The following is a 26065-nucleotide window of genomic DNA, read 5'->3' as shown; positions in this document are numbered from 1 at the left end:
GGCAGCAGGAATCCAAGCATGTGGGCCTCACATGCGGCTTCCCAGATCCAAACTAGGGACAAAACCAGAAGCCTCACCCAAGGCCACATAAAGTGACAAACTGGGCAAATGCAGGCGGCTTGGCTCCCGCCTATAAGCACTGAGTCACCAGCCCCCAACGCCACGTCCTGCATACTCAGCCAAAGGCAGCTAGGGCCAAGGAAGGGCCACAAGAAGCCTTGGTGAGCTCCAGAAGATGACGGCAAAGATACCCAGGGAGGAAGCCACAGGAGTTGTCAAAGCAGAGTAGATGAGTCCTCCACGCCTGGGACTGAGCACACGAGCTCCCACTCTCCTCCCACAGACCTGCCAAGCCACCCTGAGCTGGACCATGGAGTCCCAGGGGGCCTGTGTTTGTGTCCCAGCCATGCCCTGTGGCTCCAAGAAACACCTCCAACGTGGAGGAAACTGTGCCATACAACAACTACTGATTGCTTTATTTACTCATGACAGCCCTGTAAAGTACGCACTATACCCATTGCACTGATGAGAATATTGAGGCTGAGGGAGACAGAAGGACTTGATCAGAACACAGCACTAGGAACAACAGACAAACAGATGCACACAGAAGAGGTACCAGCAATACGGCAGAGGGCAGTCACTGGTCCCATGGGGGCAAGTTAAACAGCACAGAGCATGAGAAAGTAAGTCAAAGTGTTTCATCTGGGTCAGCAGCAGGCCTTGTAGACAGGGTGGGCTGCGGATGCTGGAAGGCCGAAGTCTGGCTCCCAGGGGTGACCTTGGGAAGCTGCAGTGGCTCTTTGGGTCTTAGCCACTCTCCCACCTGCTCTTCTGGGTTCATCAGCCTGTGTTCCCAAAGCCACCTGCTGACAAGGCCTCCTCCCAGCCCCCTGTCCCAAGCACCAGGGTCCACTCTCCCCTAACCACTGGCAAGCAACAGAAGCCCTCAGGAAAACGCTCCCTGTACCACCAGCCCCATTCTCCTGGCCACCCACTGGGATGTTGATCCATCAGCCGCATTTCCTGGGGAAACAGCTCATTCTGAAGTTCTCTTTTATAGCTTTTTACCCGGAATTGATCTGAATAAATCAGCCTAATGCTCTCTCCACGATGGAACCAATTGTGCAAGAGCTGTATTTGCCTGGCTTTGAGAACAGGCTGGAGCTGCCCCTTGCCTACTTCAGGGAGCCTTGGACCCAGTGGGAGTCCTTCCAGGACTCCTCAGCGAAGGGCACCCACACCTGCAAGAGGACATGGCCAGAGGAGACAGGACGTGGGACTTCTCTGCTGCAAATACCAGAGCCCCAAGATGCTTGCTACCCACTGAGCCCAGCCCTGAGCGTGGGACAACCAGTTCCCCAGCACAGCCTCCTGCCCTGTCGCTTAGACATGGCATGGAGAGGGCTAAGCGCTGCCGAGTTTTGCCAGTAGTCCAGGCACTGTAGGCACCAAATCCTGAGGACACGTCTCACTCAGAAATCCCAGCCAGGACTTGCTTTCCACTCTGCACCTGCCCCAAGGTCATGCCTACCCCTTGGCTGTGACATATCCAATTGGTCTTGGACCCTAGGCAGCACCTGCACATGCACACACACACACACACACACACACACACACACACACGTAAATGCACCCCTGTAAGCCCTTCTCGCCTTTCATTTCTCTTCTCAAATTCCAACTCCTCCTAGCCACGCTTCCCCAGCACGCAGTCTGTATAAACGAAGTCTCGCTCTCACCAGCTTGGACCTCTCTGTTCTCCTGTCCCCCTTTATAACACTGTCCTATTTTGAGGTGCAGGGCTGAGAGCCAGAAGCCTGGGAACCCTTGTTTTTCTTTCTCCTCTTATCAGCTGAGCTGACCCTTGCAGACAGCAACATGCAGAGCAACTGCTTATCTTGGGTGTGGGGACAGTTGACCCACGCTGGCCTACTCACCAGCCACAAGGGCCCCAAGTTCCAACAGGCTCCAAGAAAACAGATGTGGCTCAGAGGAACACCTGTCTGCTTGTTTTGTGAAGATACAGAGTGAAAGTGGCCCTGACCCTGTTCCTTGCAGCGTCAAGCCAGCAGACTTCACATGGCCAGTGTGTCCCCCACTCAAGGGCAAAAAGCAGAAACCCGGAGCTGCCTTGGCTCCCTCTGGGGACAGCTGGACTCAGTGGTGACCTCAACAGTGAAGCCATCATAGCCCAATCTCTCTGGGGTCAGAGGCTCATGGGGCTGCTGCAGGCCTGCCTGCCTTGCCCAGGAGTTTGGAGGGGCTCCACAGAGCAAGGTCAGAGAAAAGGATAGGTTGGTAGGTAATACCAAGGCCAGAAGACCCATGGCTCAGACAGTTGGCCACCATAGCTGTCTGATAGTGACCTACAGCTCACCAGCCATGATTAATGCAAGCCCGCACTGCAGGCAGTCTGAACTCAGGGTCCTTCACCCCCAGCTGTCTGCAAAGCGCAGTCTGTGACAGTTGCTATGGACAGAGGGGTGGACCAGTGGCTGACCGTGACATTCATGACCCCATTCTAACCCCCAGCTTGGGTGAGGGAGGGCAGTGCACAGGCTGAAGGCAGGCTCTGCATCCAGCTCCCCACTTTGCTGTGGGTCACTGAGCCTGTGAGCTGACCCCTCTAGACTAACCCCTTCTGATGGGACATGGGTGTGGAGAGATGCCCTGAGACCCAGAGCCAGCACGTGTGGATGTATGTCCACAGGCCAAGCTGGCTGTTCCCCCACCAACCCCTGCACTGGCTCCCTGTGGTGTCTGTTTTGTCTCCGCTGATTATCCTCAGCCAGATTGGGTTTGCTTCTTGCTGTGAGCTTCCTTGCGCCCATTAGAGGAGGCTGTATCTTAAAAATGAACTCCGGAAATACAGACTTGATCTGAGTGAGTCTGCCCAGGACACAGCCTGACTCGGTTCCGTCCCAAGGACGGGTCCAGAGCTGTGGCCACATGCATGAGCCTGGCCAGCACTGCAGGACGGACATCCATCCATCGCAGGATGCTCTGGGAAACAGGCACCAGGACACAAGCACAGGTCCATGTGCAGGAGACAGGCCAGAGTTGTTTATGGTGCAGCCACAGGTCAAACACCAAGCTAGTGAAGAGCTGAGCAAACTTCTGCACCCACATGCAGACCCGGTAGAGCTTCCTTGAGTTCATTCCAATGTCCGTCTTTGGAGCTTTGAAGCAGCTAGCTCTCAACTCCACACCAGATGAAATCAGTGCATGTCTAAGCAAAAGAGGGTACATGAGCTGCAGAGGACAGCGTCCACTGGAGTCCTGGGGTGGCCCTTCTGACCCTGATGCTCCTGCCCACAGTGCCCAGGCCCCTGTTCTCATGAAACAGTCACTTCACCTTCCAGTAGAACCCGACAGTCCACTCCTAACCCTGGTGGCTTCACATGACAATCCCAGACCTTCCAGTCTAACCTGGAGACGCTCCTGACTTAGGGGGAAGCCAACAAGCTTCCTTCAGTTGGGAAAGCAACCTCCAACTTCAGCTCTGGGCATTTCTGGGCAGGCAAGGTGGCTGTTTGTTGGGTGGTACTGTGTGTGCCCCTCCCTCTCTAGGAATGGGCTATTGTTCCCCCACAGGAATCGTATCACCTTAGCTCTATCAACCAAGAAGACAAAGCCCAAATCGCCCCAAACACAGGAGGGCTAAGCTGTGCGGTGTGTCTCAGCTTCCAGGCTGCATTGATTACCTTTAGACAAAAAAAAAAAAAAAAAGAACAAGTTCTGCTTCTAATCCACAGCCATCCCACATCAGATTTATACACTCAGGTTTAGCGAAAGCAGAGTTAAGTTATCTGTTCTTGTTGTACCTGATTAACCTCAGTACACAAATCCTGCAAATCAATAGTCAATTACAAACATGGGACTGCCCATGGAGGGAAGCCCGCTCATTCCTCTGCTAACATGGCCCCTCTTGTATATTGTTAAGCTAAATGCAAAGCAGTCCACCCTCGTGAGGAACAGAGACTGGGCCAGATCACTAGATAAACACTTCTGCAACAGGAGACCTCGCATGTGACATCTGAAATGTCTTTAGAATCAGGGGTAGCAAATTTCCCCCAGGTTGAGCACCTGGGGACTTGGTGTCACTCTGATTCCAGCAGGGGACAAATCCCAAAGCCCACTCCCCACTGGACATCCCCTCCGATCAGGGGGAGCAGCTCCTTTATTGCACTGCAAAATTCATGGGAACCCTGGGCTCCTGGCATCTGCCCACCACATGCAGCCCAGGGCTTGTCCTCTTGCCAGGTGGCTGCCAACCTAGGGTGGACACTGTTCCGGCAGACAGCTCTAGCCAGTTCACCACAACCCCCATGCTCCTGCCCCTTGTCCAGGCTCCCTTTGGACCATCCCATGAGTTCCCTTCTTGCCGTTGCTGGTGGCCAAGAGCCCTGCCTTAACACATATATCCTGTGTTCTGAGTAGCCCTAAGGGTGCCTGCAACAGTGAAAGCTGGAGCACTTCTAGAAGCAGGAACCAGAAGACACAGAGGTGTCTGCCATGAAGAAGCAGCACCTGCTGAGGCCTGAGGGAAGAGGCAAGACAGCCGTGCATGAAGGAAGCCCAGAATCCAGATCCAAGCCCCTTTTGTATTCCCCAGGGTCCTTGCTTGTATTTTTCCTCTGGGCCTTCTGTCTGCCTAAAGCCTACCCTCCACCCAAACCCCCACTGAAATGTCACCTCATAAGAACTAATGGGGCTTGTGTCCTGGGGTGACCAGTGTTTATTTGTAACAGGTCCACAAAGGACCAGTGATCCTTCACACACTCCATTCTTCCCAATGCCTTGCCTAACCTGGCATGGAACTGGTATTTCTCTCACTTTTAATAATTTTATTAGTTATTTGGAAGGCAGAGAGAGAGAGAGAGAAAGAGAGAGATGTCTTCCATCTATTGGGTCTCTTACAAAACAGCTGGGGTTATGGACACAGCAAAGCCAAGAGTCTGGAATCCCATTCAGGTCTCCCACATGGGTGGCAGGGACACAAACCCTCGGTCCATCCTTCATTGCTTTCCTGGGTGCATTAGCAGGGAGCTGGGTTGAAAGTGGAGCAGCCAGGACTCCCATTGGCATTCCTACAAGATGCCAGCATCACATGCAGTGTGGCTTAGTCCACTGTGGAAGTCACAGAGGAACTCACATTCACACTCTGCACCTCCCTGGGGCTCCCTGAGGAAAGGCAGGTGGGCAGCACCCCTACTGTGTGGTGGGGGTCCGAGAAACAAAGAGTTAACAGTTACCAGGAGGATGGGGCAGCTCCCCAGGACAGAACTGGCCTTTTGCAAAGCGGAAGCTCTGACCATGCGTAGCCTCAAAACTCCGCATTTGTTCCTCCGCAAAGCTGGCCTAGGTTCACAGGAGAGGGTCCATCATCTGAGCTCCTCATCAGACCAGTGTCATTACCAGGGAGCGAAGCCACCACTACAGCAGTGACTCATGCCTACAGCCAGAGAGGTGATGCCAGTGCTGGCCGAGAGCCGCATCCCTCTCCCTGTGGCTCTCACCTCGCTGCTCAAGCCTCCTCTCAGCAGGTGGCTGTGCTCCACCCAGGGAGTCCCAAGAGGAAGTAGCACAGTAGTTCTTACTTGTGGAAACCACCTCCAGCCTGCTCAGATCCTCCACCTCTACACAAGGCAGTAGTGTGATAAACCTCTAGAAGATTTCCTGGAAGCTTCTAGAAGAATCCATAGGCTGGAAGGTGCTACTGCGGCCACCTTCAGGGCATCCCATCTGCCACAGCAAACAGCACATGGGGTAAGACTCCAGTCCTGACTAACTAACCCGGCTGCAAACCAAAACATGAAAAACAAATCACCCCAAGACTCAAAAGAAAGAAGCTGGAAGAATGGGGGGGGAGGGCAGGCGTCTTCCCCCTTCCCCCATGGTATTTACATATTTTCACTTCATTTCCTGACAATGCCTGAAGCGCGACTAATTAGAAACTCATTTGAGATAACGAGTAAGCAATTTAATGCAAACACCTGCAGGGCCCTCCCTGGCTTTCTCCAGGGTTTCCCCTCCCACACCCCCACCTCTGGAAGCTGCAGGCACTGGCATACCAACATCAGGAAGTGGGGTTCAGGCCAGGAGTGGGAAGTTGGACTTGCTTTTAATCAGAGCAAGTGTTCTGCTTTGGGGATTCCGACTCTGGCCCCAGCAAGGCTCCATGCGTAACAGCCAGCCGGCCCCTGGCAGCTGGCACAGCGACCAGGCCCCCAGTCTGTGGACAAGTGCCTGCAAGCAGAGCACCGGGAAGACTCCTCCCTCCTGGCTGGCCATGAGCATGGGTGCACCCCACAAAAGCCTGTGTCTGAGCTACCCTTCCGAGTCTATCTGTGCTCAGTGTGCCATCTGCCAACCACACTATGCCCAGGTGATACTACCAGCCTCCCTGCTCTGCCCCCTAGCCACCAGCCCAGCAAAGCCAGAAGTCCTATGAGTTGGACACCCTTACCACGTCCTCATCATGGAAGCCAAACAGAGCCCAGGGAGGTTGAATAACCAACCCAAGCTCACACAGTGCCGGACTGCTAAAGCCAAATGTGTGTGTCTGACTAATGACCCCAGGAAGAGGAAAGACACACTAAAGTCAGGACCCAGAGGGACATTCAAGTGGGAGTGGCCAGGGGCAGGTGGATTTATCAGCCCAGAGTTAGGCAGAGAGTTCTGGAACAGGAAGTTCCAGGGAGTTCTAGAACAGAAAGGCATAGCCCAAAAGGAAGTGTATCCATCTGAAGAACAGACAGAGGAATGGAGCCTTGAGGACAGATGGCTTTGGAAGAGACTCAGGACTGAAACAAATGGGCTCTCAGACCTCATCCTAGGAAACACGGACACATCTTGGCCAAACACAACTGCTGGGAAGGCCTCCATCCCAGCAGTCTGCTCCTGGCTCCTGACTCATGTTTCCTGCTAATGTAGACCCTGGGACACAGTGAAAACTCATGGGGTTCAGTCCCTATCACCAGTAGCAGACCCAGATGGAGTTCATGGTTCCCCATTTCAGCCTGGGCTAGCCCAGGCCATTTTAGCATTTTTGGGAGTGAACCAATGAATGGGGGTCTCTCTCTAAGTTAGTAAAGCAGGAGTTCAACTATTACACCAGTCCCAGAGCAAGTTTTCAGTAAGTGTCTGTTATCAAACAAATGTCTGTTTTTCATCTGAAATGATGCAAAGCAGTGCTACATCCAGGGTCACAGCCCAATTCCACTGGCTTCAGGGACAGGACCCCAAGCAGCTGGGCAATTCTCCATTGAGGAGCAGGCTGGGAATTTGCCGCTTGTCACTCTTTGAGATTCCCCTTGCTGTATCTTCATGCCAATTGCAAACAATTTTAGACAGAGCCAAAAGGCTCCCAGCCATCAAAATAGAAATGACACTCGGTCACAGAGGAGGTGGATCAGAGGTCAATCACCTTGATTACATTTTAACTGCGAAAACTCACTCATGTTACCAAATAAGCAAATCTGTTTGCATAACTAGATTTTTATAGGCTGCTAGCAGTAAAGGTTTCCTAAGAGGATGATTTGTACACCGATGGCCCGGGGGGTCTCGGGCAGAATGGCTCTGATGAGGAAATGTTTCTTTAATTATGGGGAAGGCCAATTACGGCACTGCCGTCAGCCTGCATTGCAGATGGCGCAAGACTTCACCATCGCCGTTGCCTCAGAACTATCCTCCTACAGAAGATGCTGGTACCAAAACACTCGAGGCACATTACTTTGAAGATGAAGACGTTATAGGGAATTCAATTTAAACTGCAACATTAAAGTTATTTCATTGAATAAAACATAACACAGTAATGAGCCTGCCTGTCAGCTCGCAGTGGAGACAATAAAAGTTGCAGGAGAGAGTGGCCCTGTCCCCCTCCCTGCTCATCGGAGTGACCCACAGCATTGTGGAGAGCCTGCCTCTCACTGGACTTCCTCTTGTTTTGGGGTGGACGTTCAAGGGCTCATCTTCTGAGACATCTCGTCCCAATACCAGCCAGCAAGGACAGGAAGCTCAGATCTGTTAGTCTAAACCCTGGGCCCTGGGACATGTGCAGGCAAAAGCCAGCAGTGTGGTGATAGAAAGAGCAGCCTGAGGCGTCTGCACCCGTTTATAGCAGCTCCACTCCCAACAGCTAAGATGTGGAGCCAATCCAGAAGCCCATCAGCGGATGACTGGATAATATGGAATATATATACTACGGAATACTACTCAGCCATCCAAAAGCATGAAACTCTGTCTTGTACAACTAAACGGATACAATTGGAAGCCATTATGCTTAGTGAACTAAGCCAGTCCCAAATAGACAAATATCACATTTTCCCTAATCTGTGACAACACACAGAGCGCAAAAAAAGTAACCTATAGGAGTGAGATTTGATTCTTGTTTACAGACTTTGTATATACAATCCTGAACAATGCTTTTTTTATAATCGCCTACTTGCTATATTTACTAATAAAGTAAATAAAGCTTGTTGTTTACCTAATCAGCATTGACTGTAAAGTGAAATGCAAGCATGGCGTTGTAAACATTAGAAGAGAATGCAAAGGAATGAGGATGGAAGAGTGTGGTGGGGGAACAGAGGCAGAGGGAGGCCGGGTGAGAACTGTCACTACAGTCCTAAATCTGTAGCATGAAGAATGTGAAATGTGTGTTTTTGTACAAATAAATCAGTATTTTAGAAAGTAACTATGCCAGACACGACCTTCTTCATGCACATGAGAGAAGACTACATTTCCCAGTTTTCTTTCCAATTAGGCTGGGATCACGTGACTACATTTCCACTCAAGGGAATGTAAGAAATCCCATGACATTGGGTCCACAGTCATTAAAAGCAAGCATGAGTCCTTCACGTGTGTTCCTTGAGCATGTGGATTTCAATAGCAGAAACCCCTGAGGCACCAGTGCATCCAGACAGGAGCCTCCTTGGTCTCTCCCCTCACACATCTGCCCTGCACAATGTGTGCAGGGGCTGTAGGCCACTGAGTTCTCAGGGTTCACTTGTCACAGCAGCAATATCTGTCACGGCCTTTTTCTTTTGTGGTGACCTTCTAGCAGGCAAAAGTCACATATTCCACCCCTGCTTTTACTACAATGTCCAAGCAACAGGAACCCTTGGTTCCAAGAGCCCCACGCTGAGATGAGCTGTGTATAACATGGTCACAGATGACAGTGGGCATGGGGAGTGGGCATACACGCACAACATGGTGGCGCGGCAGGCAAAGCCACTGCCTACAGCACCAGCATTCCTTATGGGTACCCCCCTAAAGTTTTTAGTCTCAGCTGATCCACTTTGGATCTAGTTCACTGCTAATGCCTGGGAAAGTATTCAAAGATGACTCAGGTTCCTGGGCTCTAGTACCCACACAGGAGACCCAGAAGAAACTCCTGGCTGTGGACTAACCCATCTTTGGCTTTTTTGGCCATTTGGGGAGTGAACTGATAGATGGAAAGAAGGTCTATCTCTCTCTCTCTCCCCCCACCTCTCCTTCTCTTTCTCCTCCTCCTCCTTCTCTGTACCTCTGGTTTTCAAAGAAATAAACACATACTTTCTAAAATCTTTTAAGTCAATTCAGTGTAGCAATTTTCTATAATACTCATTAAAAAATCAGGCACAATTTACATGGAAAAGGCAAGCTGCAATACAGTGTTACAGTAAGGAATCAATTATACGTGATACAGACATACAAATATGCATGAGTTTCCCCCACAATAAGCTTTTCTTTTAACTCCAGTTTCCATGAGCTTTGGTGGGGGTTGTGCGAAGGGAGACAGATACACAGACAGAGCTCCCATCTTCTGATCAATTCCCAAATTCCAGAAACTCAATCCGGGTTCCTTGCTTGGGTGACTGGGACCCAAATGCAGAATGGAGCCAAAGTCAGAATACAAAGGCTCCATTGTGGGGTACAGGTGTCCGCAGGCACCAAATGTCTACCCCCCCATAACTTCCTGATGGGTCCCCACATAGCTCTGTCCTGGGGAAGGTGACCAGGAACACAGGTTCCAGGAGGATCCAGAACAGGGGACCCGGGTGTAAGGACCAGGGAGATGTCTCTACAGTGTATCCCTGGGATGTCTGCTGAACTACCGAGACCTATAAGGCCCCAACCAATCTTCCCTCATTAGCACAGCCTCATAGAGTTGAGGTTCCTCTATCAAAGATGAGCGGCGGCAGGTTTGGGTTCAGGGATGAGGTCACCACCAGGGAAACCAGCCTCTGCAATCACAGTGCCCAGTTCAAGTCCCAGTGCTGGTACTTTCAATCCACCTTCCTTCTAACACATATACTGGCAGGCAACAGGCAACAGGTGTGAGGACTCAAGCACTTGAATACCTGACACTCACAGGGGAGATCAGGATTTAGTCTGGGGTTCCCAGCCTCAGCCTGGCCCAGCCATGACAACTGTGGACATGTGGGGAATGAATGCAAACAACTCTTCACTCGTCTGTCTCTTTCTCTTACTCTCTGTCTTTCAAGTAAAGGAGAAGAAATAAATAGTAAAATGGATAAACCCCAGGAGCAAATGGAAATGGAGTCTTCACTCCAGAGACACCTGGCCAGTGGCTGGGCTTCTGAGAGGCTTGGGTTCACAGAGAGGAGACATGCAAAAAGCAAGCCAACTTTGGCCAATGTTTTGGGTTTCCTGACAGCCCCGCTGCCTCTGATTAGACTGCCTGAGTGAGGAAACCATCCCTCCAGTAATACCTAAACCCACCCCATGCCTACCCCAGAATCCCCCGGATTCTGTCTGCAGCCCCAAAGAATTCCACAGCAGTAAGAACGTCAGGACACTTTTGCACAACACCCTCCCTACCCCAACCTTCTCCAAAACCCCTTGCTCAATTTAGCAACTCCTCCATTCCCCTCTTTTATGCTCCAGTTGAGGAAGCAGAAAACTTAAATAGCCTCAGGCAAAGAAAATGCTTGTAGACCAAAAGTGATCAGCTTTATGGGAGCCATTATGTAAATTTATGACCATTTCTAAACTAGACAGCCTTAAGGAGAACTAGACGAGAAGAGGGAAGAGCAGAATTGATGTTTTCGATGATCCAAGTTCACTTAAAATATAATATGAGTATTGAGGCTCCCTGCAGTTACTTTGTAGCCTGAGTGCCATCTCGCTGTCCAGGTGTCTCTCACATCATCACCACCATGGAGACAACAGAGGAACAAAAATGGGGCTCTCTGGCCTCACCTGGATACCTGGCCCAGCTGTCAGCCAACCCTCTCACCTCCTCTCACGATGGACAACGGACAATGGAGACAGGCACCTGCAGACTTGCCCAAGCCCAAGGACAGCAATCAGTGTCCTTGGTAGCTGTGTCAGGAAGTCACTGATGAGGCTGACCATTAACTGGACCTAGCTCTAAAGACGCCCTGAGAATTTGCTCACAGCTGCCCAGCGAGACTGGCACTCCGTGAAATTCACACTTTGCAGACATATAGTACGGTTTAGCCCAACAGGTAAGACATCCATTAAGATCTCAACATCTGGCCCTGGCTCCTGACTCCAGCTTCCTATCAACACAGACCCCAGCAGGCGCTTGGGGTTCTTGCCACTTCCATAGGAGGTCTGGATTGAGTTCCTGGCTCCCGGCTTCAGCATGGCTCATCCCCAGCCAATGAGGTTATTGTGGTGTGAATCATGGGATAGGAACTTTACACTCATGCCTTCCAAACTGGTCATGGAACCTCAGCAGCCCTCTCAACTCAGGGACTGAGTACCACCACCAATGGGTCCCAGGAGAACAAGATGCGTGGTGGACAAAATCGCCAGGCGTCCAGCCCCTGTGAACAGGGAGGACATGGCACACAGGTTCCCAGCACAGGAGAGTTTCTGCTGGGCAACATGGGTGCACAAACCTCAGGAACAAGAAGGTCTGATGAGGACAGAAGTCAGAGTAGACCACAGCCTTAGATGGGGAAGATTCAACCGAGCAGCTAGGCTCTCCTCTCTGCAACCACTCATTTGAGAGCTTTTCCTCATCTCTGCTTCATGGCTGCAAATGCGGCTCCCTCCCCATGGGTCCTGCCCTTTGGAGGAGAGTGTGGAGTGCAGGCTGATGGGGAAGCAGCCCAACACTTCCAAGGGTGGCCCCCTTTGAGCAAGCCAACTAGCCAATCACCCCCTTCCCCACCAGCTACATGCTGCACTTGGCAGTGAAGAGAAGGAATTTTAAAGACTAATCACACATTCTTTTTAATGGGTGCCGTGTTTGTAGTAGTTGGTTGTCCTCAGCTGCTGCCACAGCAGGTGACACAAAGAGCTGCACGAAAAATGCACATAGGAGCCCATTGCTGCCAGAGAATCTCAGGGCCAAGCTGGATACACTGCCCAAGCTGGGGCAGTGGAGAAATGCAGGGTTGTGTTTAGGCTAGGAGCAGGGGGCTGGGGTGCAGCAAAGAGAAGCTTGCTTTGGATGCCAGCTCATATCACCCACTGGCAGAAGTGGGAACCAGGATGGGGTGCCACACAGGCCAGGTTGGGTTGCAACACCAGCTAGTTCACATTAGGACAGGGACTGGGGGCTGACCGGGCTGGGCTAGGCCACAGCTGTGCATCATTCAGAGCAAAGGGCTGCCAGTGAGTGTGAGCTGTGTGCCCTGAGCAGCTCCCTCCCTGGGACAGGGCAGGAAGCTTCTCAACGCAGCACGTGCCACAACCCCTTCCCCACAAGCTGGGTCTCACAGGAGGCTGCCACAGCCTCAGTTCTGTCCCTTCCCAGCTCCTGAACGCAGCCAAGCAGGTTCAAAATTCAACTATAAAACAGGGCTAAGAATTTCCACAAGAAGCACAAAGCCAACCCAGAGTCCCAGAAAAACAGGCAGCACAGGCACATGCTGAGCAATACGGCAGCCTCAGGACGGACAGGCCAACCAAGAGTCACTTACTGCCCTGGTCCTCCTCCCTCCTGGGCATCAGAGATGAAAATGCAGGCTCCTGGCCCCATCCCACAGGTCCACATGAGCTGAGTCAGCACATTTACAAGCCCTCCAGGTAATGAGCAAATGAGCATACTTCCAACCTCAGGGTTCAGACAAAGCATGGGTCCTGCCAATGTGGCAACGCTTGGTAAGAGAGGGGCACTGCAGGGAGAGGAAGGAAGCAATTATACCGAGCACACTGTAGGAACATGCCCATCACAACACACTAGTAAATGGACACAGTGGAAGATGGTCCAAGTGTTTGGGCCTCTGCACCCATGAGGAAGATGCTGATGGAGCTTCTGGCTCCTGGCCCCTGCCTGTGGCCCAGTCCTGACTGTTGCAGCCATTTGGAGAGTGAATTATCAAACTAAAGATCTTTCTCTATCTCTCTCCTTCTAACTCTGATTTTCAAATAATCATTTAAAAAAAAAGCATTTTCAAACTTTGAGAGTAAAATACTGAGCTATCCTAATAGAGACAGGCATTATCATTATTATTCCCTCCATCTTATTGATGAGAAACCTGGGTGTGAAAGGCTTAAAAACCTCAGCAGAACACAGTGGCTACCCCACCTGAACTCAAGCCAACTGATGTAAGTGCCCTGCTTCTAGTAACAAAAGTTGTCAGCATGACACATGAGCCTAGAAGGACTCTTGCATACCCTTTGAAATGGACCTGTTTCCTGCAAAGATTCAGGGGTTGCAGTGAGCATCCAGAGTAATGCAACGATGTGGCTGGTAATACCCTCACATGCAAGAGGACTGAGAACCCATGGGGGGAGCCAGCTGAAGCAGCAGGCACATTGCCAAAGTTCAGAAGGCAGGGTGAGTGTGGAGACAGGAGTGTGACCAGAAACAACTGGGGGATGGATGAGCAGCAGGAGACAGAGGCATGGCTGGCGGTGGTGGGCAAGGAGCTCCGGGAAGGGCCCAAGTTTTGTTGCCAGGCAACATCATCTCTCCTTCTGCATCCTCCTGAAAACCATGCGTGAAAGCAGTAATTTGTCAGCACTCCTAGGGCTGTATTTGCAGGGACCAGGAGGAGAGGTGAGTGCTGGCTTTTGTCTCAAGGACGTGTGGGTGTATTCCATGGAAGCCACCTCTTAAGCATGTCCACACCATCCAACCAGCAGCCACGTGATTCTGAAACATGGGCTTGGCTTCTTGCCAGCACCGAGCCCACAGGCACCCATTCCACACCTGCCCTATGGATGTGACACGGTTCCTCACCTCCATGCTTCCTTCATCTCTTACTTTCTTGGCAATTCCTCGGGCCAGTCCCACACGCAAGATTGCAGGGGGGACACTAACTCCTGAGTTTAGGGGTCGCCCCAAAACGGCATCTGTGGGATGTGGCGCTTGTCTTTGCACAGTACACACACACACACATCTCAAGCTGTGACCACTTCCAGCCAGAACCTAAGCCTGACCTTACTTCACTGAAGAAAGCAACCCAAATGCCAACCCTCCTCCTGTGGGCACCAGACTCATCACCCACAGACCTGGGTGGTTCCTGGAGCTGGTCCTTGCAGGGAAGGGAGCTGGATACATAGCAGCAGCCTGCACGGAGGGAATATTTAGCACACAGTGAGTGTTCCTGTTCTGCTACATGGGTCCTGTAAGAGCCGCAATGAGGTGCGATAGCGTAGTGGTTAAGGTCCTCATCTTGCATACGCAGGGATCCCATATGGTCACCAGTTCTAATCCCGGTGGCCCTGCTTCCCATCTAGCTCCCTGCTTGTGGCCTGGGAAAGCAGTTGAGGATGGGCCAAAGCCTTGGGACGCTGCACCCATGTGAGAGACCTGGAGGAGCTCCTGGCTCCTGGCTGCGGATTGGCTCAGCTCTAGCCATTGCACTCACTTGGAGAGTGAACAATTGGACAGAAGATCTTCCTCTGTCTCTCTTCCTCTTTGTATATCTGCCTTTCCAATAAAAATAAATAAATGTATAAAAAAAAAGAGCTGCAATGAGATGTCTTATTGGAATGCTTCTTAAAGACACCATAATGAGCAAATTTAAGGCCAACCTCCTAACCCTCTCCTTTCACCACACACACACACCTATTGCCCTTCCAGCCCACCTCCTACACCTGCTTCTACAGATTGCCACGTTTGACCTCAGTCATGTGACTCTGGAAGGGAGCTTGAGGGGGTGGGAGGGTTGCATGAACCCTCAGCCACAGCCACAAATGATTGACCCAAACATGAGCATCTAATCCAAGAAGCCCAGAGCACTTCCCTTGAAATTTCTGTCTGAGATTTTGGCCAGCACCCATCTGAGAGACCCAGATGAGGCCCCTGGCTCCTACCTGGTCCATTGCAGCCATTTGGGGAATGAACCAGAAGATAGAAGATCTCACCCATCTCTCTCTGTGTCACTCTGCCTTTCTAATAAACAAATAAATGTTATAATAATATTCAATCTCAGCTCACACAAACAAGTTCTTTCCTCCCAAGAAAACAGCCTCCGTAAGCCTTCCTCCGTACCAGGCACTGAAGTAAGAGATTCGCATAAATTTACCTATAAAAACTCCCAGGAAAAGTCTGTGATTAGATCATAAACAGAGAAGTAAGCTAAGTCCCAGAGTGGGGCTGTGACTTCTCAAAGTCACACAGCAACCAAAAGTCAGAGTGTGGATTCAAACTCCCTGTGTGAAACCAAGCGCCTCTCCTCTGTCTCCGGCCCTGGCAGCTGCTCCCTGGCACGAGACTCCTGGTAGCATCCCTTTCCTGGCGTTTTCCTTATTCATGCCTCTTGCTGTTCAGTTCCTCATCAGAACTTTTCTCTTGGTCACTGTCACAAGTGGTTGGGCAGGAGGACAGCCTGGTACAGGGCCAGGTGGACAGCAGCATCCTGCTTACTTGGCGGGCCAACATCAAATTGCTGTATCTGTTGGCAGCTCCCATTGAAGGACATCTTGGTCTTCCACGTGGCTAGCAGGGACTCAAGTACCTGAAAGCATCTTCCACTGTCTTTCTCAGGCCTATTGCTAATGTTAATGCTGGGTCTGAAGTAGAGTAGCCGGGACTTGAACACATGTTCCAATATGGAAACAGAATCCCCGTGTTTTAAATTCTCAAAGGCTTTAGGGATATGACCATTGTGATTTTAACTAAGGGACAGTTTTCTCCCAGGGCACCAAAATCCAAAACAGCTTTGTCTCTACATTCAGTAAATTGGTCACAGATGTTAACAGAGGAGGCCATGGCTTCCACAGTGTCCTGGCAGACACAGGACCACATGCAGAGCCTCTGGAGCTAGTTCCAACGAGTCACTGGGCAGAACTTCACAGCTGCTGTGCCATTCCCAACAGGTGGGATCTTGGGAAGGGCTCCCAGGCATGGCCCCCAGGAAATACTCCCCTACACTGATTGCCTGCCCACTGACCTTCCCGCCAGTGCACAAGCAGAAGACAGCAGGATGAATCCAGCATATGGTGGGCTCACCAAGTGACTCTGAGCATATTCCTTCTGAGTTTGAGTTCTGCCACAGCCCTGCTGCCCCCTACCTTGTTCCACTTCCCACAGGAGCCCAGGGAGGGGGAGGTTGTGTGACAGACAGCAACTGATAAACAGGACATCCCAAAAACCCATTTGCAGCAAATTGGGTTTTAGTAGATTGGTCATTCAGCAAAGCAGGTCATTAGGCAAACCGGTCATTTGGTGGTGAGGTCATCAGTGAAGCTTTCAACAAGCCCTTGGAAATTCCCTGCAGGCAGCACTTTCTTGGGTTAAATGCACATTTCATCTGCATAATTAATATTCACGAATGCCTGGGTGGGAAACTTCCCCTGAGGACCAAGCAGCAGTCAGCACAGCCTCATAATACTCAGACAATTAATTAAAAGCTCCCCCTACCCCAGTGTTCTAGCAGGATCTGAGGCACAGAGGGTGTCCGCTCTCAGAAACACAGCAGGCGGGCTCTGTGCTGTCACTTGTGTGGCTCACACTGTGCTCATCCTGGCGAGGTCACTGGGCATCAGCCACTTGCTGCTGCTTGCCACCCGGGCTGGCCACAGGCAACATCCTACTTCCAGGGCTGCATTCCCAGTATGTCACCGGGGCAGCCTCTTGTTCTGAAATGCTGTTTTCTGACAAAGGCCCTGCATTTACACTGCACCCCAATTTTATCAATTTCTAACAGCTGTTGAAAAAACCACAGATCAGTTACCAAGAGCAGCATGGATGGATTCACCCAAACCTGTAGGCAACAAATCCGTAGCCGAGGTTTGGGCAAAGCCATGCTCCCTCTGAGCCCTGCTCGGAGCCATTCCCCCTGGCTTCAGGCTCTGGCAGCTGCTGCTATGTGTGGGTGCTCCTCTGCATGCTGTTTTATCCCCATCTGAACCCCCAGGTCACTGTCTTCACTCCTGTCTCCACCTTCTTAGGTCTCCCCACCTCCTACATCATGCGCCGGAATCAGAGGCCCCAGTACTCTAAGCTAACCTCATCTGAAGTTGATTACATCTGCAGACTTACTTGCAAATCCGGCCGCGTTCCTCATGCCTGGAGACTGAGACATCCAGTTTAGCTCTCCAAGAGACACAATGTAAGCCCTGCACCCGTCCCAGACACAACCCAAGCACAAGCACAGCACTGGTGCGCCTGCAACTGCATCTCCAATACATAATGTGTCAGATGGAGGCCTCATGTTTCCTATCACACTCACCATAACCATGCTCCAGCAGAAGTCAAAACTCAGCTCCCACCTTGACCACACACGAGTCCCCTGGACACTGCCCTGGACTCAAGCTGAGTTGCTGTTGTGGGCTAAGGAGTTGATTAGCGCTTGTTTGCCTGGGCAAGAACTGGGCTTGTGGCTAAAAACACCTAGATAATTGGACTCAGCTGTATCCAATATCCTGGCTAAATTAGGCTGTGGGAAAGAGTATATAAGTAGAGGTGATGGAGCAATAAAGCGAGACTTCTCAGAGACTTCTACCATCACTGGTCTCCTGTTGGTGCTTCATCCCCAGACCCTCTCCCTGTCCACGTTACTGGCTCTGCTGGTCTCTGCTGGTCGGAGCAAGGTGCAACTCAACTAGGAAGTTCATGCTTAACATAACTGACATCTGAACTACACAAAGTTTGTCCAAGTTGAAGCATGACCTGTGAAGGTCTCCATACTCCAAGAGGTCAATTGGTCTTTTTGGGCAAAAACTATTAATGCCAGGAGAGAAAAGAGAAGCTTCAGCCTACTGTCTGAGCTAGCACCGAGTCACTTCTAAAAGGGACCTGTTCCACATGTTAAAAAGCATCAGGGTTGGGGCTGCTGTGTGCAATGCTGACAGCCCACAAAGGCACCGGTTCAAGTCCCAGCTGCTCTGCTTTCAGTCCAGCTCCCTGCTAATGTACCTGAGAAAGTAGTGGAAGATGGCCCAAGTGCTTGGGTCCCTGCAGCCACAAGGGAAGAGGTCTGGAGGGAGCTCCTGGCTACTGACTTCAGGTCAGCCCATCCTCAGCTATTACAGCCCTGTGGGGAGTGAACCAGATGATGAGAGATCTCTCTGTCTCTCTCCCTGTGCAAATCTGCATTATGGCTTTCAGATAGATAAAATATTAAAAGAAAAAAAAACTCATTAGGGCTGTTGCTATCCTCTTGGGAAGCCTTAAATCTGTAAGGTGAATCTTGACTTCTTCACAGACGCACCCTTCCTCTCTAGGCAAGCACAGACCACTCACATGACCTGGATATTTTTTCCTTCTTTCCTTTTTTAAAAGTTACTAATTTTTATTTGGCAGATTTACAGACAAAAGAGAACCATCTGCTGGTTCTCTCCCCAAATGGCCACAACCGTCAGAGTTGGAGCCAGCAACTTCTTCCAGGTCCCCCGCATGGGTGCAGGAGCCCAAGGACTTGGGCCATCCCCCACTGCTTTCCCAGGCCCTAAGCAGGCAGCTGGATGGAGAGTGGAGCAGCTGGGACACAAACCATTGCCACAAGGGATGCTGCTGCCACAGATGGAAGACTAGCCTGCTATGTCACAGTGCTGGCCCCATTACCTGGATTTCTACCTTTCCATCACAGTCCCAACTCTCACCTCTGTCCGAATACCCCAACCCCGTGAGAGCTTTGGCAGGTGAAAAAGTCTCTGAGCCAAGGCCCTGCTCCTCCCAGACTCAAGTCCCTCTGAGAGCTCCCGCCCTGGGATGGAGGCTTCCTGCCTGTGTGCCAGGCTCTCTGGGACCCACAGGAGACTCATCCTTGGCCGGTTTCTCAGGGGTCTGCACAGCCCGGTTTCTAAGGGATCAGGCAGGGCGCTCCTAGCGGTGGGGTGACTTCATGCCCTCGGGCTGTGCAGAGGAGAGGTGACTCAAGAGTAGTGAGGTGCATTTACAGAAGTAATCCAGGATCCACCCTTGGGTTGCAGCCCACCCTTTCTTCGGTCTTCGCTGTCCACCAGAGGCAGAGCCCAACTTCCAGCCCCGCCCAACTTCCAGCCCCGCCCAACTTCCAGCTCCGCCCCGGCCCCGTTCTGTCGGCTCCGCCCCCGCTTCCGCCAGTCTCCCAGGCCTAGCCATGGCGCCCACGGAGATCGCGGAGAGCGAGCTGCTACTGCAGACTTTTGAGCGCCGCTTCCTGGCAGCGCGCGTGCTGCGCTCCTTCCCCTGGCAGGTGTGTGAGGGCCAGTGGAGGCAGACAAAAGGGGGTGGGTCTCGGGACCGGCCTTTCGCCACCCACGGGAGGGCGAGGCTCTGCTCCAGGCCCGCACGCGTGCATGGTGCGGGGAGCTGCACCGTGGCGATCGTTGTTACTTCTCGGTGACCATCCTGTCGTCCGGGGAACCACGGCCCTTACGCCTCGGGTGGGAAGAGGCCCCGGGTTCCCTTCCACCCAGCTGGGGCTCCGTGCCCCTGCCGGTCTGCAGTTTGCAGCCTGGAGCTGGCCCTGCCTTGTGCAGTTTCCTCAGCATAAACCTTCTGCTCTGGGAGGAGGCATATTCCACCTTGCCACCTGGAATTCGGTACCCACCGTCCCTGCCTGTCCCTGCCTGCATTCCCTGGCGACACTGCTCAGAGAGGAGGGAACTTTGTGGTCACTCCCTGGGGAGGGGGAGGGGGACTTGGTTAGGAAGAAGGGCTCAGACCTCATAGAGCCCCTGCTTTGAACCCTACCCAGGCCCTGTGGGACCCTGGTCCCTTGTGTTTTCATTAGTAAAATGGGGCATCCCATGATGCCGACCCGGGCACTGAGGATGTTTGTTCAGTCACCTGTTTGTGGGGTGCCTTCCATGGGACCCAGTGATCCCCAGTGCACACCACAGGGGAGGATGGGAGACAGCCAGAGAACAAGTCTCTCTGGGTGTGGAAATGACATGCCTGGCTGGCATGTCTGCTGGGACACTCTGCCCAACTCCAGAGCCTAAACACTAGACTCCAAGTCCATTCCATCTGCAGGTTCTGTCTTCACCTTAATTCAGGTGCTAGACCAGCCCACCACGCCTCACCTCTGAGGCCACCCCAGCCGGTTTGGGCACAGGACTGATCTGAGCCAGGGTGAGTAGCCATGAGCCCAAGAGAAGAGCCAGTCTGCTAATTTCCTCTTTCCACTCACCCGGTGGATCCCTTGGCACAAAGTCAGGCTGTGGCCGTGACTTCCATTTGTGGCCAGTGTGTGTGGTACATTCTTGAAAACACAAGAACATGCCCTTGAGATTTCCTGTCTCTCTTGCTCATTCACTCTCTCTCCACATAGAGCCTAGAAGAGAAGTTAAAGGCCTCCTCAGATTCAAAGCTGCTGCTGCATCTTTTACAAAAGGTAAGAATCTCAGCATCTCTGGGAATGGCAGTGCAGCCCCCTAGCCTGCTGGCCAGAGCCTAAGAGCCGCCACAGGTGCGCTGTGTGGTTTATAAGCATCCATGTCTGTATTCCCAGAATGCCAACATTGAGGGTGGGGGTCATTGCCTGGGACGGCTCCAGCTCCTGTATCTTAGTGGGAGGCATGACAAATACAGAGGTCACATGACACAGGGGAATGCAGAGAAGGTTCCTGGGCTGCCCACAGTGATGGCTGACCTGATGGGTATAGGATCAGCTTGTAACTGCTGGCAGCTCTGTAGGCTTGGTCAGGGAGGTCTGTTCTGCCCAGGTTGCCTCTGGACAGAGACTGGCCCTTACTGCACACTGGTGAGGTGAAGCTGCACACAGGTGGAGATAAGATAAGGTGAGTCGCGCCGCTAGCCATTAGGTCCAGCGCACCTCGAGAGGCACAGGCTGTGGGCATGAAGCAGCATCCCAAACCAGAAAACTTTGCCTGCAAGTCCAAGGTGGGCTCAAACCCCTCAACTCCCTAACATGAACCCATTGAGGAGCCCAGGGTCAGAATCCTCATGCTGTAAGGCAGACCTAGCCTGTCCCATGGAAAAGCTATGGCTAGAAGAAGGGGGGCCTTTGTGGGCAAGGTGGCAGCTCAGGACTCTGAGCCCGGAAGTCAGCATGTGAGCCTGCCGCTTGCAGCCCATTCTGACTTCTAGCCCAAGTGTCACGCTAACGGCGTCAGAAGCAGCAAGAACTGCTTCCAAACCCAACATGTCTGCCTGTCCATTCAGCAGCTGGAGGGAAAACAGTCCAGAAGCCTGTGGGTTCCCGGTACTCTGTGCCCTGAGCTACAGGCCTACAGGCCTCAGCTCCCACTACTCCTGCCAGCAGCCTCCCTTCCTCATTCATTCTGCCCTCTCTGCCCTCTCTGTCATCCTCTGCAGAATGTGGCAGTGGCCACCCCACCTGAGGGAGCATGCCCAGCTTTGCCCCTGCCTGCAACTGCCCTGGCTTTGTCCCTGAGCACACCCTTCTCTCAGCCCCACCCAGGCACAGCCCTAGGCTCTGCCCGGCTCACATCACAGCATTCCCCGCCACCCCCCGGTTCGGTTCTCCTTTCCCTGCCCTCCTTCTCTGCCTGGGATGGAAGTCTGAGTTGGGCAGGCACCGGGGCAGCCCTGCTCCCACTGAAGCCAGGGTCCCACAGTTGCCCTCACCACACACTGTGGTTCCCTCGGCTGGCTTGGGTGCTTGATGCCCACGTTCCTGCCGGGAGAGGGCTCAGGGACACTGCCCACACCAGGCAGCACGGCACAAAGCCTTAGGAGCCGGCTTCCTCAGGTTGAATCCTTCTCGGGTGGGAGGGCTCCAGGCCAGCCTTCTCCTCACCTGAAGCTTGAGCCCAGGGGACAGAAAGACATGGGATGGGGCTCTGCCACCCCCAACCGCATGGCCTCTCCCGTAGACCGCGAGACACCCTCTGTGTGCGAGGCACCCACCGTCCTCAACTTACGTCCGGCGTTTCCTCTCAGAGCTCATTAGAAAGGTTAGTGCTGGCAGGGCCCGGGTGTTTCCAGGGCTCCTTCCCGCCAGCAGCACTGCACCCCACCCTCGCCCTCCGACCTACCACCCAGCAAGCTTGGCCCGTACCTGCCTTCGCCCATCTCTGGGTTGCCAACCTAGGCCTGGCAGAGGCAGTCTTCGCTTCTCCCTCAGAGCCGCCCACTGAGGGAGCCATGCTCCGCCCTGCGGCCTCTGCCGGAAGCTCCCTTCACAACGTCGCTCTGCCTCCCTTCCACTCGGACCTCTTGGCACCCGCCCAGACCTCCCCTGCGCATGGGGTCGAGGTCAGCGGCCACCTCTCGGACCAGAAGGAAGCCCGCTGCGCTGTGCTGGTTGGCGGGCAGCTCGCTGCTCTCGCCTGAGTCTCTCGCTGTCCACCCAGCATGAGGCTGTGCACATGGAGCCCCTGGACGAACTATACGAGGCGCTGGCAGAGGTCCTGGCCACCGACGAGTCTGCCCAGTGCCACCGGAGCTACTTGCTGGTAAGAGACTTGCGCCCACCCCCTCACAGGCTCCGGGCAGCTTCCTGCCAGCCAGCCACCCCTTGCCTGTGCTTTTCCCCTCAACCCCGCTTGTCTCACGTGAGAGCGGGGAGGGGGCGGAGCTCCTGCTGGTTTGCCCACCTCCCCTCCAGTGGGTGCAGTTCAGGGCCATGTGTTCAGGCATCGTCTGCCTCTGTTCGCCTCTGCCCTTACCCCGTGCCTATCCGGGGGTGCAGTTCTCACAGGGAACTAGGGCTTAAGGCTGGAGGTTCATCCCCTCTTCCCGTCTTCAAGACCACCAGCTGTGGTGCTGGAAACCTGCGGGGTGGCAGCCCAGTGTTCACACAGGCGTCTTCATAGGTCTGTGACATCACCCTCACAGGTCTCCTGGTTGTTCGACACCCTGCTCTTCCCGACTGGTCTAGGTGTTATTAACAGTAGGGCTGGGGTCAGCCATTTCTTCTAGAAGCTCTGGCTTCCTTCAGGAAATAGTAGCCCCTCCCCAGCGGATACAGCCAGGGAACCCCGAGCCACAGCCAGCCTGAATTAACTCCCCCTGCCCCCTCTCGGTACAGCCTGCTGGAGACACAGTCACACTCGCAGAGAGCACCGCCATCGTCGCACACGGCACCACGGGCCTGGTCACATGGGATGCCGCCCTGTACCTGGCCGAGTGGGCCATGCAGAATCCAGCAACCTTCACTCACAGGTGACCCCAGGGCATGGGCAGGGTTGGGTGGGGAGTGGCTCTGCCGGGGCATGGTCACCAACACAGTCCCTTCTCTCCTGGTCAGGACTGTCCTAGAGCTGGGCAGCGGGGCTGGCCTGACAGGCCTGGCCATCTGCAAGGCGTGCCAGCCCAGGGCATACATCTTCAGCGACGGTCACAGCCATGTCCTGGAGCAGCTTCGCCAAAACATTGTTCTCAATGGCTTTTCGTTGGAACTGGATGTCACCATAGAGCCTGGGCACCCTACAGTCACTGTGGCCCAGCTGGATTGGGACACTGCCACAGGCCCGCAGCTGTCTGCCTTCCAGCCTGACGTGGTCATCGCCGCAGGTACCTCCCCGCCCACCTCAGGCTGGGCACCTGGATTTCCTGAAGCTCTACCTGGGGTGAGGGGGCAACAGGTACCTCAGGACAGGGAAGTGATATGGCCTCCGGGGTGGCAGCAGAGTCCAGGGCGACCCCCGCTTCCCCAAGACCACAGTCCTCTTGCTGCAGACGGGCCGGCTCCTGTTAGGGTGGCTGCATCCAGCACATGCCATTGGCTCTTCCCAGCACGGCAAGCATAATAGGCCACGTGCCAGGCCCCACCAGCCACCAGCACTCACTGCTGGGTGTTCAGCAAAGCTGCACCCACCCCCAGGCCAGGTCTTCAGATACAGGCAGAAAAGGACACGGCAGTTCCTGATGGTCCTGGTCTGTTAGGAGCAATGCGGCTCTCCCTGGACTGCATCTCAGCTCTCGGTGTGCTGCTGGCACCTGCTCCTGGGCATGCCTGAGGGGACCCCCATGCTTCCACAGCTGGCACCCACTTCCTACACACTTGCCTGTGCTCAGGTCCCCCCACTACACATCTGTCCTACACCCTCTCTTAAGACCACAGGGAGCCAGCCACCAGGCTGGACAGGGCCAGGTGGTCTAGCTGGGCCCTTTGCAGGCCTGGCTGACAAGCATATGAGCACAGTCCATCCTGCGGAGTGGGTCCTGCCTCATCAGGCCCTCTCCCAGGCTGAGTAGCAGGGAAGCAGCGTTCCTTAAAGGACCCCAACAAGCAACATGGCATCTACTGGCTGCAGGTGTTTCTCCCGAGGGTTTTCCTGTGTTTCTGTGGGTAGCATGTCTTTAGTAAAACCGCTGTTGCCCATGTCCTCGTCCCATGGGCAAGGACAGCACACTCGGGCCTCACCTTGGTCCTGTGCCCTGCGTGATACAAATCTACCTTACAGACGTGCTGTACTGCCCGGACGCCATCCTCTCACTGGTTGGACTCCTGCAAAGGCTCGCTGGCTGCCACAAGGACCAGCGGCCTCCTGACGTCTATGTGGCCTCTACTATCCGCAATCCAGAGACGCCACAGTTGTTCACGGCACAGCTAGGTGAGCCCCCTACCTGCAGGGGGCCTGCAAGGCAGGAAACAGCCAGGGGAAGGGGCCCTGGGGAACAGCTAGAGGCCTCACAGGCAGAGGCCTGGCCACTGGGGCGTGGGGTGGGGGTGTGGAGCAGCTCAGGCCCATTATGTGACTAGTAGCCCTGCTGTGCGGTCCTGTGAGCGATGTAGAATGGCTGGGCAGTGGGGCAGGAGTGGGGTGTTGTGAGGCCCATGGCACTATAAGCCCAGGACCTAAGGGGGAATCTATTACCCACCCTGGCAGAGCTAGGTCCTCTGTGTGCTGCCTTCTCTGTGCTCAGTCCACATCTACCCCAGAGGGCTACACACAGACACAGGGTAGAAGCAGGGACTGCTGTTTCTACAGCCCTGAGCTGGCACCACCATGCTGGGTGCTGTCCCCAGACCTGACATTTGTCAGCCCAGCACCTGCAGGGTACTGTCCCCATGTCCCATTGGCAGTGCATTGAGGCTGGCTGCCATGCCCACCCCACCCAGATTCCCCTTCTGCAGGCCTAGGGGGCACATGCATGCTCACCGCCCCATTACCAGACATGTGGCCCTCCAGACATGTGCGTGTGAAACACAGGGCTTAGTGCCATCCACATAGGCAGTTCATGTGCTACAATCCAGTGTCTCCACATCTGGGTGTGCCTGCAGGACCTAGAATGCCACAGGCCACTCAAAGATACTACACCTGGACAGCAGGGCCACAGGCTTGCACGCTTCTGTCTTTATTGCAGGACTCTGTCTTTCCTACAAATGCTGAGATTTTACTGCCAACACAGACAGAGCCAGCCTGGCCTGTGACCCTTCCTGTCTGAGCTCACCAACGTGGTTCAGATCTTGGGCCTGTCCCAGCCTATGCCAAGTGCAGTCGGGGCAGGGCCACCTGGCTTTTGCCAGTGCTGACTGAGAGGGTCCTGTGCCACCTGGGAGGTTGGATTGAGTTTCCAGGATGGATCTGGAAGTCTGAGCCACGCAGAGTAGCAGCTATTCTGTGATACATGTCCCTAATACCTCTGGCCCGTGACATATGTGCTCTGCTTACAGGCCAGGCTGGGATCAGCTGGGAGGCAGTGCCTCCCCATGACCGCACTCTGTTTGCTTACGAGGAACACTGGGAGGTGGTGGTTCTGAAGCTGACGCTGTAGAGGCTGGGACTGCAGGCTTCGCAGAAGGGTGGCTCACACAGCAAGGCTGATGACCCA

General features: G+C 53.6%; 1 protein-coding gene across 1 annotated transcript; it reads left to right on the top strand.

Moving 5' to 3' along the window:
• The first annotated feature begins 19434 nt into the window (after window positions 1-19434).
• Window positions 19435-26052, top strand: EEF2KMT (eukaryotic elongation factor 2 lysine methyltransferase). The gene is made up of 8 exons (XM_004586732.2): window positions 19435-19550; window positions 20631-20693; window positions 22159-22239; window positions 22639-22740; window positions 23316-23449; window positions 23535-23800; window positions 24694-24843; window positions 25908-26052. Exons 1-8 carry the CDS (start codon window positions 19455-19457, stop codon window positions 26006-26008), a joined length of 993 nt encoding a protein of 330 aa, XP_004586789.1. The 5' UTR covers window positions 19435-19454; the 3' UTR covers window positions 26009-26052.
• The last annotated feature ends 13 nt before the right edge of the window (window positions 26053-26065 follow it).

This window comes from Ochotona princeps, chromosome 24, assembly GCF_030435755.1.
Source record: "Ochotona princeps isolate mOchPri1 chromosome 24, mOchPri1.hap1, whole genome shotgun sequence".
Classification (NCBI taxonomy): Eukaryota; Metazoa; Chordata; class Mammalia; order Lagomorpha; family Ochotonidae; genus Ochotona; species Ochotona princeps.
Note: the sequence above shows the minus strand (reverse complement) of the source record. Positions and strands in the feature narration are given on the sequence as shown.